Here is an 11,808-nt window from a genome sequence, read left to right on the forward strand (position 1 = left end):
CACGACCGACTTACGTCACTTGAGTCTTACAGCCAATAACATTACGGCAAAACCAACCGATCATTCACACGAACTGGAATAAGAACATTCTACTGACAACAATCATTCACTTGACTCTGATGATGACTTCCGCACAGGTTGTCGAAACGTCAGTCACTACCACCGACAACAGTCCTTCTCAGGACTACACTCACCCGGACGATCAGACTACACCTTCACATGTTACACCCGGGTTCAAGCCATTTACTGAATTATTAACAAGTCCGAAACAAAAAAGAATTTTTTGAAGTAAAACAAAACACAACTGAGTTATTTTTAAGCAACGATTTGGTTTTTTGTTATGAAGCAAGACGTTTTTCGTCTTTTTTAAATTGCAGAACGAAGAAAAGTCAACTTGAGGCCTGTCCCTTCAACAAATAGAACCCCTCGGTTTTCGGAAGATGAAAATGGTAAGTTTTTCGGCTCTAAATAAATAAAGGAAGATTTTTTTCTGCTCTTTCACTACCGTCTTGTACCAAGCTCGTTACAAGATGAAAAACGTAAAACCATTTTCTAAGACTATTTAATCTTCTCTTCATATTTCTGCATTTTATTAATTGTCTCAGTCCATTTGAATTTTGCTGGTTTGGGGGACTCCTCTACCAGTCATTCAGCTGTTTAAATCGCTACCTTTTCTTTTTTACTTTTTTATTGCATTCTATTTCCAGTTTGTTTAGACTATGGGTAGTCCCCCTTGTTCGGCAAAGTCGGTTGCACAAGTATTAAAAAAATTAACGAAAAAAGGAAATGTGAGCATACCACGCGGAATTCTGGGGGCGCATGAAAAGTGGCGCCTCATTCCCAGAGTTCCACACGGCGTGCTACGTCCATTTTTTTTTTTTACTAATTTTTCGTTTGACTCCCGCGACAGACTGCGCCGAAAAAGAGGGACTGGTGGTTTTGTATGCTTTGTCGTGAAATTTGATTATAAGGTACACTATATGAATAGAAAAACGGCAATTACCTCTTTTTTAATATCCGTTTTTTTTCCTATTAATTCCCAATAACTTGAACCTTTTCTCTTGAAGGTTCAAGTTGTTGGAAGTCTACTTAATTCTTTGTTTTTTCGGATGAACAAACCTGTCTCACAAAATACTTCAATGAACTCCACTGCATCATAATTCGATTCCCAAGGATTTGTAATATGCACTAAAAACAAACCGAAAAAAGCACCAAAATCACTAAGTTGGAGAGACAACTACCAAATGTTAAGGTAAGCTAGGCTCTTAATCTAAAGGCGCAGGTTTGAGGCCTGGCTGGGATCCCTGTCCCATGACCTTAGGCAACTCACTCTACTCCCCCACAATGCCTCTCCACCCAGGAGTAAAATGGGGTAACACTAAATTGTTAGGAAATACTGGGGGGGGGGGGGGGGGAGGGGAGAGTAAGAAGAGTAACATCATCTCACAGACACCAGGATAAGGCACAGCAGCTTTGTATGAAAGAATAGTGAATTCTGTACTGAAGGCATTTATTAAACTGCATGGCCTTACTTCTAGTACTCAAATTCATATAAGCAGAAGACTCAGCTACATAGAAACTTTGAATTCCTTATTTTCCTTTTTTTTTTTTAAAAAGTGACCTGTAAGGACCCTATACATCAACACTCCTCAGAAAGATGGAAAAAAGGTTCATACGCTCTGTCAGCCTCCCTGATGGCATCACTCAGTGCTCTTCTTTCCTCTCGCAGGGATTCTCTGTACCACAAAAAAGAGTACAACAATTAAAAGCAAGAAAACCTACGTATGCTTTTATCAGTCAGGATAACACACTATGAGTGCTGAGATCGTGCCCTCGTCAAGGTAATTTCTACTCTTCCTTAGCAAGATATTTCAAATCTCACACCACAGGTAAGAAATGACATGTCTGGCTAAGAATATCGAGTAAATTACTTTCAGGCACAAATAAGTTCCAGGAACCTGTTTGCAAGAACCTAATGCAGCACAGGAACAAACTTGCAGTAAATCAAAAGCATATCAGTAGCAACTAGCAATCGTTCTGGCCCCTGTTGTTCAAAAATTGGATGAGGCTATCCACGGGATAAATCCCTAGTAGATAGTAGTAGATAGTAGAGAGTAGATAGTTTATTTGAAAAACATTGCAACCAAAGGTTGAATTACGCATTCATTTACAATATTAAGAAATATATAAGAAACACTAACATACTTTTAAAATATTAAAAATCAGGTAACATACAATAAAATCAGCTTATACAAAGCGTGCATGAATAATGAAAGATAAAACAATCACGGCACCTGTTCGTACTAAATCATAAAATAAGGTCAGCTTATACAAAGCGTGCGTGAATGATGAAAGATAAAACTATGACGTCACCTGTTCGTAGGAACCACAGGTAAATTGAAAGCGCGCTTTTTCCTTAAGTCCACCTTAGATACATTCCTGGGCGGCAGGAGCTTATGCAGCTTGTGACCTGGACCTAGCCCTTTGAAAACGCAGTACATTTTGCAGTTCCTTATCCCCTAGATAGCCATTTATCCTTTGAATAGCATTATCTACCCTTTAGACAACTAGGCCCTGGACACTCAAAGTTATAAGAGAGGTGTAGTGTTATATCAGTATAGTAGTAACAACAGTAATTGAACTTTCACATACAATCATCTCTTACCTAAGAATATCCAGTGAGTCTACACTTTCATTATCTGAATCTTCAGACTGTAAGTGAAGCAGAGAAAAAAAAAAAATGATCAACCACAATCAGCGTTAAGTAAATCTCTCTTCAAGCAAAGTCCAATCTAATGGAAACTCGTGAAGAGATGAAATCCTTCTTTGTACATACATACATAACTTTATTTCTGTTTGAATTTCAGAGTAGCATGGTAGTGCTAGTTTCTTCGAACACCCACCCATCCCACCCCAGGAGAGGACATCCACCTAAACAGTAATCTCGTCCATGGGAAATTACGGTCTCCTACCCCTAACCCTGCAGGAGACGGGGCCTACGGTTTATTCGTCCTTATCCGAGAAGACTAGAATATCTATCCATTTCTTGATATTATAGAAAGGTCGCAAATTCTCCTCAGTTATTTTAAGACCACGAGTATTGGTCCGACCGCGGCTCAAACCCTCAACCTCCCGCACAACATAATCTGGCGATCTAACCCAATTGAGCTAAACAAGAGGCAACTTAAGGAATCCATATTTTCATGAGTTTACAATTGATTCTCATGAAACTTATTAATTTCAGGATGATCAATCAAGCAGTAAGACTTAGTGTCTTTTGTTGTTTTGTTTTTTTGCAGTTACAATGAAAATACAAAAAAGTGTCACATCGTCAAAGTGGTTCGTTCTGTATTGAAGCGAAAACTCACAAACTTCCTGGGGCTCTTCCCTTCAATCACTCTTTCCACACGCTGTTGAATGCGATCAGATGCCCCAAGAGCTGCCTTCAAGTTAGGTGAGTTCCTACTCTTGAATCGTAGCACTGGGTCACTGAAGTTTTTCCAGGAGTTTGTTGAAATATCAAGATCATCCAATGCATAACTGAGGCTGCGAGAAGGACTGGATGGACGATATGAGCGAGACAAAGACATAGGCGCCGTCACTGAGCGAGTATGAGCCTTGTGTCGAGAAACTGAAGTGGAAGGGAAATCTTCTGAGTACTTCCATGCTACATGATAGAATAACAAATAATGTTACTAATAAAATCAGAATTATTGTATGATACTGTCAGCAAAGCATGGTATAGTCAGCTTACAAAGCAGAAGAACTTTTCTATCCATTGTTGCTTCGCAACACAAAGAGATTAGGAAGATTAGGAGTACTGCAACCAACAATCCCTCCCTGGATACCAAGTTAGTCAATTGCAGGGCTATTTCAATAAAACATTTGACCCACAGACAATATTTAAAAATGGTTTCACACACGCACCTGGTAATGGTTGTACGCTTGACATCCCTAGTCGGGATGGTGAGGATGAGCGCGGCCTCCTGGTTGGTGACTTGGATCTTGATCGCCGAGGCTTAGGACGAGTAAAAGAACTAAAGTCACGATTTTCCAACAAACCCTCGTCCTTATGACGAACAAGAAATGGTTTATTGTGAGTTGCAAGAGTATCATCAGGTCTAGGTAGCGGTGTACTGGTGAGTTTGCGGCGTGACGGAGAGGGAGACCGTGACACTTGTTTAGAGCCTGTGGGACTGATTGACTGCTGGCTGGTAGTAAATGTGCTGTTTGTCAGAACATCATCAACACCAGAGTCCTAGAATAACAGGTTCTTTTTTTAGTTTGTTTGCTTGCTTCTTAAACTTTTTTTCTTTCCATTTAATTTGGGCGTGCAATTTTTGAGTGGGACTTTGAGTTAGGAAGGGCTGTCTGCAATACATTGCAGGCAATTCACATGGCAACATCATCCGTCATAACATCTGCATGTGGTAGGAAAAGAATCCCAAAACCAGAAAGAGCCTGGCAAAATTAACCAAAGAGTAAAATTTCCAATTTTGAGGCTACTCAGACATTTTACTGTAAGATGATTGTTCTTAACAGTTTTGAAAGATAAATATAATTTCTGTCTGCACATATTTTCCATTTACAAGTCAATCTATACAGCCTTAAAACCTTGTAATTTCAATTCAGTTGCCTCAAAACTTGGAAATTCTTCAAATTTTGCCATCTTGTTCTTTCTGTTTTGCTATCTTGTTCACAACATGCTTTTGCTGACTGACATGAGCACATGACATGGTAAAGCACAAGGCCTAATCACAACCCTCTCTTTCATTGCCTCAAATCTTCCACAAACAATTAAATAGAGACAATAGGCCATTTTACAGTTGTGTACTTAGTTGCCAAGCCTTTGATTCAGAGTGAGGCTGAAGGTGACCTTGTTGTGATAAAGACCTGTATCTACTTAGCATGATAACAATGTGATTTACATTTGAAAGGCAGCAAGGTTTGTATCATAACAAGGTCAACCCTAGCCTCACTCCCATTCAAAGGCTTGGCAACCAAGCACACAACTGTAAAATGGACAATTGACACAAAATTTAATTTTTCAAAAAGCAAATCAAGATGAAAAGAGAAGTGATTGAGACACCACAAAGCAACATGACTTGATTCTCTGTATTTTCCAGCAGATCAATAGTTCCACAACCTTGAAGATGAAGGATTCTAATGGAGGTACTTAACAGTGAAATTGTGCCACGGTTTTCTCCCTGACCATCAGTAATTTAAGAAAATATTTACAGGTGCAAAGAGTTTAATGAGTTAAAGAGTTTAAAGAGTTTTTAACTCCATTATGTGTTAGAAGTGATTGTAAGAGGTGTTTTACAATGAAAGTGCGAGTGAATCTGTAGAAGTGTAAAGTGTAATTCCATTACATTGCTAGTTTCCATTACATCCTTAAAAGGTCTCAAGAATGTGAATATATTCAGTGAAGGTAGTGATGATTTAATGTTTTTTTTTCTTTTTTACAAAATCTGTGCAAGTGACTTTAAACGTTAAAGAGAAAGTGATTCCATTTCGTCCCTGGTTCAAATTGTTATTCCTCTTGTATTACATACAAGACATTGGGCAGAGAAGAAATTACAGAGCTGAACACTCTGTGTGGAGGATCAGCCTTGAAGCCTGGGTAGGGTCATTAAGTAGCATTCGTGGGAAAGACACGTACAGTGCACCTTTCCACCCAAACAAAAAACAAGCAACATTCTGGAAAACTTGACAGATTAATGATAGTTACCTGTTAGATAGGCTAGCATTACAATTGCAAGAATACAATTTGAAGAGATCCATGAAGAAAAAGTCCTTAGTGTCCCGACACAGATTGCTACATTTTCCCTTTAAATTCTTTTGTACTCCTTTGTGAAACATAAGGAGAGTCTACATGTGTTTTTCTAGGGTCACCAAGAGCTTCAATTTATTCCATGCAATCTTTTCTACATCTCCTTGCCTCTTGATCATGGTTAACATGGAAATCTGGGTAAACTCCAGCTGTAATGATTTCCTAGGCTTAAAAGACTTGATTAAACATAACTTTCTTATTATTTAAAAGACTGAAATCAAACTTGTGGAAGGAACTTACAGAAGATAGATAATCTGTAGGATCTGGGACTTCCTTGATGGTGGTCTTGGTAGAAAATTCTAACCTCAGAGGTTGGCCCTGCAAAATAACACTCAAACTGATTACTGACCAAGGAATTATACAATAACATCTCGGAGAGACAAAGCGGCCTAACTTGTTATCAGTCTATTTCAGGCTCTTCAAGTCAGTGGAGACGGATAAAAAAGTGGGAAATCGAAAAATAGCAGTTGTCATGTTCAAAGAAACAGCTGTACAACATTGCAGCTTTTACCCAAGCCTTGCCATTTTTCACATTCCCACTCTCCCCTCCTTTCCACAGACATGTTCAGGGAGCCTGACACAAACTAGCCATACTTCTGAACAAGAGGTCTTGGTCGAGGCCCTTTGGTTTTGCCCTTATTGTAATAAGAATGTTTAACACATACTACATATAAATAAATAACCTCCTTGTGTAGTTACTGTATTTATTCATCTATAAGCCGAGATCCTAAACTTCAGTCTGTTTTAATCGGGAAGGTTCTTAAAACATGTAAATTTAAAATACTCGGCTATAAGCCGAGACTACATTCAGAGAATTTCATTCTCGAACAAACTGAAATGAATGCAAATGTTTCGAAACAGAAAAGAGTTTCAATGCAGTATTGCTGTCCAAAACACATTCCAAGATAACCAGAGAGTATGTCATCAGTGAGTTGCTAGAGAAGAGATCAAGAGAATCTCTTTAATGGAGAGCTTGAGATGTCAGCGAAATGCACAACGATGGGCCTTTACATTCAGAAATATCTGCGGCTGGATGAGAGATTACTTGATTGGTTTACAGAGCAGAAAAGCCAAGATAAGTTTTGTTTTTACTTGATCACAAATTTCAACACCGTAACATGTGACGATCGACGAGTTTGTTTACCAATCATGGGAATGGGCAATTCTGATTGGTCAGCCTTTTAAAACACTTTCGCAAGCTCTATAACCACAATACACTCGGTCAAAACCTGCAGAAGCTCTGATACTCTAGACGGCATGAAAGATGAAGCAATCTACTCGGAATAAACGGCAGAACTAGCGGATGAGGAGGAGATGGATGATGAATTCCACGCCGACACTGAGGACAAACAGTAAGCCATATTTACTATGTGCCAAAAACAACAAACCACCGCTTTGGAAGCAACCACATATTTAAAGTCAATGACCAACTTCAACTTGTTTTGTTATTTACTTCTGCATGCAATATCTCGGCTTGTAGACGAATATATTTATGTTTCCTTTGAATTTGCTGTTTTGAAAAAATTATGTTTGGAAAAACACTCGGCTTTAAACCGAGAACCCTTCTCTAGCTCAAACTTTCGAGATTTTGGTAAAGTTTTCTGAAAAAATCGCTCGGCTTAGAGCGATTTTTGACTCTCCCCACCCTAGAGTTTTTCAAGGTCCTTTGAAAAAAAAAAAAAAAAAAACACTTTTTGTGAAAAATTTTCCTCAATAAAGACTATTATTATTGTTATTTAAATGGTTACTTGTCAATGATATGAGAAACTTCAGTTTGCAATTTGCTGGGACTGTAAGTTACCCTTCATGGCTGAGTATCCATCGAGGAAGAGGAAGTGGAACACCCAGATAAGCTTCATGTATCACCCTTGCAAACTGGGATAAGTTAATGCCACCAGTAATTATAACATGACCAAAGTAAAGCGCGCGCTCTGATTGGTCAATTTAGCATCCCCCATTTGCCCATGCGTGTATGCTGCTGACATGAGCAAATGCAAAGACTATTTTTCTATCTTGTTTTTTCTGGTCACATAAGATTTGTTAAATAAAAGGGAACTCTTTAGCTACAATTTATCAAACAATGTTATGTTATAAAACAAATGGTAAACACCACAGCATACACTATTGAGTTATGGATGCACTTGGGAGGTTTGCTAAGCACTCAAGAAGCTAGAGTCGCTCTCGGCTATCGCCTCGCGCAACTCTTATGCTTCTTTCATTAATTATAATGATGGTATGCTGCAAGATGGTACCAGTTTCTTTGCTACATTTGCATCACAGGATTGACTCAAAAGGAACAGATTTTCTACATCCAATGCCCTCATTTCAAAATCCAAGCTTGAAGGTGTTCAGAATAAATTCCATAAGTTTGCTCAGTTGTTTAACTTACTGTAATTCTTATAGGGTTGAAAAGAGATGTTTTGAAAAGAGTCGCTTCACGTCCTGAGCCTGGGTATGGTGGGACAGCTGGATACAAAAAGTCTCTTGCATTGTTGGCATAGTGACCAATAACATAGCCATCTGCAAACAAGTACAAGATTACTAAAAGCTATTCAATAATAACATTAAATATCAACCGCTGCCCAGTTAGCCCAATGGATAGTGCGCTGGACTGCTGTGCGGGAGGTCAAGGGTTCGTGCCCCGGCCAGACCAACACTCAAGGTCTTAAAATAATTGAGAAAAATTTGCTACCTCTCTATAACATCAAGAAAAGGTTGGATATTCTAGTCTTCTCGGATAGGGATGATTAAATGGGGGCCCCGTCTCCTGCAGGGTTGGGGGTAGGAGACATTAATTTCCCACACACAAGATTACTATGTGATGGATGTCCTCCCCTGGGTGGGAGGGGTGGGTTCACTAGGCCTGCAGTAATTGGCGCAAGCTGTTACAGTGTCCCTGCATGTCAGCGAATCTAATAAATTAATAATAAAATAATAAATTAAAACATCATCTGCATAACTGAATCCATCTAACCCTTTAAGTCCTAAGATCTGATTGTTAATTCTCCCCTCTAGCCGCTACACATTTCCTTATACATCAGCTACAAGAATTTTGTGGTAGATCAAGATAACAACTTTTACCTGATAAGTTCGCGTATTCTCATTACCTGTTTGCTCGATAATTAACAACTATTCACCAAAGTGGAGGTGGCTAGTTGCGGATATTTACCGAGCCTCGAAGCCATAAGGTAAATATCCACCACTAACCACCTCCACTTTGGTGAATAGTTGTTTTAGTATATACTAAAACAGTGAAATAATATACACCACCAAAAATTGATTTGAGTGATTTCTTCCCTTGTCACGGATACAAACCAGGACGCCATTTTTTCCCGATTTGCTCAAAGGTACATAGCAAAGGATATTCAGAGTTTCACTAGCCAATCAGAGCGTGCCTTCACTGCTATCCACTGTTATAGTACATACTAATATATGGATATTGTATGGAGAAGTTACATGTTAATAATTTCTGGAAGTTTAAGGTTTTAACTTGATTATTACTTAAACTTCACTTATTACTGACCCTGTCCAACTGTTAGAAGTAGGATGTTGATTGTTTACAGTCGCATATTCTCCACTACAACATGAGTTATTCAATAATTAAGTTGAAGTTAATTAAATTATTTCAATCAACAACTACTGTGTTTGGGTGATCAGTGTTTACTTTAGAGGACCTTTCAAGCTTTTGTCAATGCAAGGCACTGTGGGGATTAATGTAGCAGACTGATAAAAATTTGGATAACTAACTTGGCAATACATAACAGTTTCAGAAAGCAGGGCCCTCACTTGAAATAAATTCATACTATCCAAAATGCTTTGAATGATGAAACATTTTGCTTACAAACTGTTTATCAAAATTTAAAATTTGCCGTTCGGTTACTGTTTATTTGAGAAGTAACTGCTTTAGGGAAAACAAAATAAATTTTCTCTCTTCTAGGCAGGATTCATTTCCATTAGTAATTAAAACACACTTTCTAAATTTGAAACTTGCTGTTAATCATAAATTATGCAAGCATCTTCACCAGAAGGTTTTTTTCCTTATTTAGATACAAATTCAGGCTATTTTTTTTTTGCCAGAAATTCTGACCAAAATTTTGAGAATCATTGAATATAAAAGCTACCCAACAAAATTAGAAAGCTTTAATTTTGTTTAAGTAAATTCAACGTGTGGTCCGAAGAGTCTGTAACCAATCTACAAAACAAACTTTGCCATCAATTTACAAATTACGTAGACAACCACGAACACAATACAATGCCTTGGCACGAACTGTCCAAACCACAATAGAATCACTTTTGATTGTATGTAGAATTTTCGTATTGTCACTACAACCATTGCCGTCTTAATGAGACAAACTTTAATTTGAATTAAGGTCAATATTCTTTGGAAGAATATCTGAAAGCACTACAAAAAAAGTTGCGAGATCTGCAATGAAAACCTGAGTTTTGTAGCAAATATACAGCCGAAAAACTGCTATGTGATATGCATGTGACAACAATATGGACTTAAATTTGTGCGGTTTTCGAGTAAAACAAACTAATTAAAGTTTGTGACCGAAGAATTTTAACTACAACGGGGTGCACGGACACAGATCAGGTCAACTATGCAGGTTTTAAAGGAACTGAAATCTCCTAAAACTAAAATTCCGATTTATCAAACGATAAACTTGAAATCTTTCATGGGTGGTTATGATTAATTAACGATTACAAGCGAATATTTCAATACTGATTTTGCTTCGACTGTTGTGGCTACTGTAATAATGTAAACATAATTTTCCCACCTCTCTTGAAAAGAAGTTCAGGGTTGAATGCTTTCAGCTGATATTTGGTAACGTCACCAGTGGCAGTGAAGAATTAAGCTTGGGTTACGTGAAAGTTAATCCCTTTGCAGCGTTGGTAAGATCGAGAGATTTAGAGGGATTTTGAAAAATTAAAGTATTCTCACCTGAAATATAATCATCGTGCTGCCTTAGCTCCACAAGTACGTCTTCACCTAAATAATTTCAAACAAACGCGATGTAAACTTTCGTATCCGGTTTCCATACCATCAAATATGGCGGAATTCTTCTATCGTGATTCGGTGAATGTAGCTTACCTTTTAAGTGAACTGTCACGTACGCTGGGTCCTGACAGCTTTTAAATACCTAAGAAAAGAAAGTAAGACATATTATCGAAGCAAAAATTCCAAAAGATCGGCCGCAAGTGACGAGAACAAATACACAATGCAGGTTACAATACTGAAACTCACCCGCTCGAACCGTAGCCGTTCGTGGAAGAACAATGGGAACGTTGGAGCCACAGACTTGGTATTTACTTCCAAACCCATGCAATTTACTTTCAAATAAACATAACCGTAATCTCGGAGAAAAGTTCCGGGGCATGTCACCTGAAGAGTGGATGGGAACGGACAAATTTATGAAATAGGTTCCAACAAAACCCGCGAAGGATCGATCGCATGCAAGACCTTCCATGCAGTGGTCTGGCGTCGTTAGCAACGGCGAAGGAATCAGTTGAAATTCCTTCGACATTTCGCCGACAAAACTTACCGTGTGAATATCTAACTCGACTACAACTTTCATAGCCTTACGAGGCATTTTGCTGTTGCGCTTATTTGAAAATCCAAACGAGAAAAGCTACGCAAAACAGCTGAGGTCGAAGAGCAATCAGACCGGGTCTGAGAAACCTGTGATTTAAACCCGCACGGATAGCGCGTCGCCGCGGGTAGACGCGAAATTTTGTAAACAGCTGTTGACCAATCAGAGTGCGGTATTCTTTGAGTTTGATTAAATGAATACACTCACAAACAAATGAGAATTATAATTGTTTTGTGACGTCATTGGAATACATAATTGTTAGTTTATCGGTATGTTCCTAAATCACTGGACATGGGATTTGAGAGATTAGGAAAAAGTTATGTTTAACTCAAGGAATACCTGGTGTAAATATGGGTCACAACGATCAATATATACTAACAAATG

At 38.4% G+C, this 11,808-nt stretch overlaps 1 protein-coding gene across 4 annotated transcripts in view; it reads right to left on the reverse strand.

Moving 5' to 3' along the window:
- LOC111344186 (uncharacterized) overlaps positions 1 to 11,583 on the reverse strand; it is a 12,711-nt gene extending 1,128 nt beyond the window's left edge. Inside the window, exons 1-11 of one of the 4 annotated variants that reach the window (XM_022951395.2) lie at positions 11,377 to 11,583; positions 11,079 to 11,216; positions 10,926 to 10,974; positions 10,776 to 10,823; positions 8,223 to 8,353; positions 6,074 to 6,151; positions 3,928 to 4,258; positions 3,369 to 3,631; positions 2,666 to 2,712; positions 1,677 to 1,736; positions 1,120 to 1,188 (exon numbers count right to left, since the gene is read on the reverse strand). In XM_022951395.2, coding sequence (XP_022807130.2) covers positions 1,155 to 1,188; positions 1,677 to 1,736; positions 2,666 to 2,712; positions 3,369 to 3,631; positions 3,928 to 4,258; positions 6,074 to 6,151; positions 8,223 to 8,353; positions 10,776 to 10,823; positions 10,926 to 10,974; positions 11,079 to 11,216; positions 11,377 to 11,424 — 1,227 coding nt within the window. In that variant the 5' untranslated portion in view covers positions 11,425 to 11,583 and the 3' untranslated portion in view covers positions 1,120 to 1,154. Of the gene's footprint in view, positions 1 to 1,119; positions 1,189 to 1,676; positions 1,737 to 2,665; positions 2,713 to 3,368; positions 3,668 to 3,927; positions 4,259 to 6,073; positions 6,152 to 8,222; positions 8,354 to 10,775; positions 10,824 to 10,925; positions 10,975 to 11,078; positions 11,217 to 11,376 lie in introns of all 4 variants that reach the window. The other 3 variants (XM_022951394.2, XM_088748937.1, XM_022951396.2) reach the window with 3 other exon arrangements.
- Between the last annotated feature and the right edge of the window lie 225 nt (positions 11,584 to 11,808).

This window comes from Stylophora pistillata, chromosome 2 (genome assembly GCF_964205215.1).
Source record: "Stylophora pistillata chromosome 2, jaStyPist1.2, whole genome shotgun sequence".
NCBI classification, from domain to species: Eukaryota; Metazoa; Cnidaria; class Anthozoa; order Scleractinia; family Pocilloporidae; genus Stylophora; species Stylophora pistillata.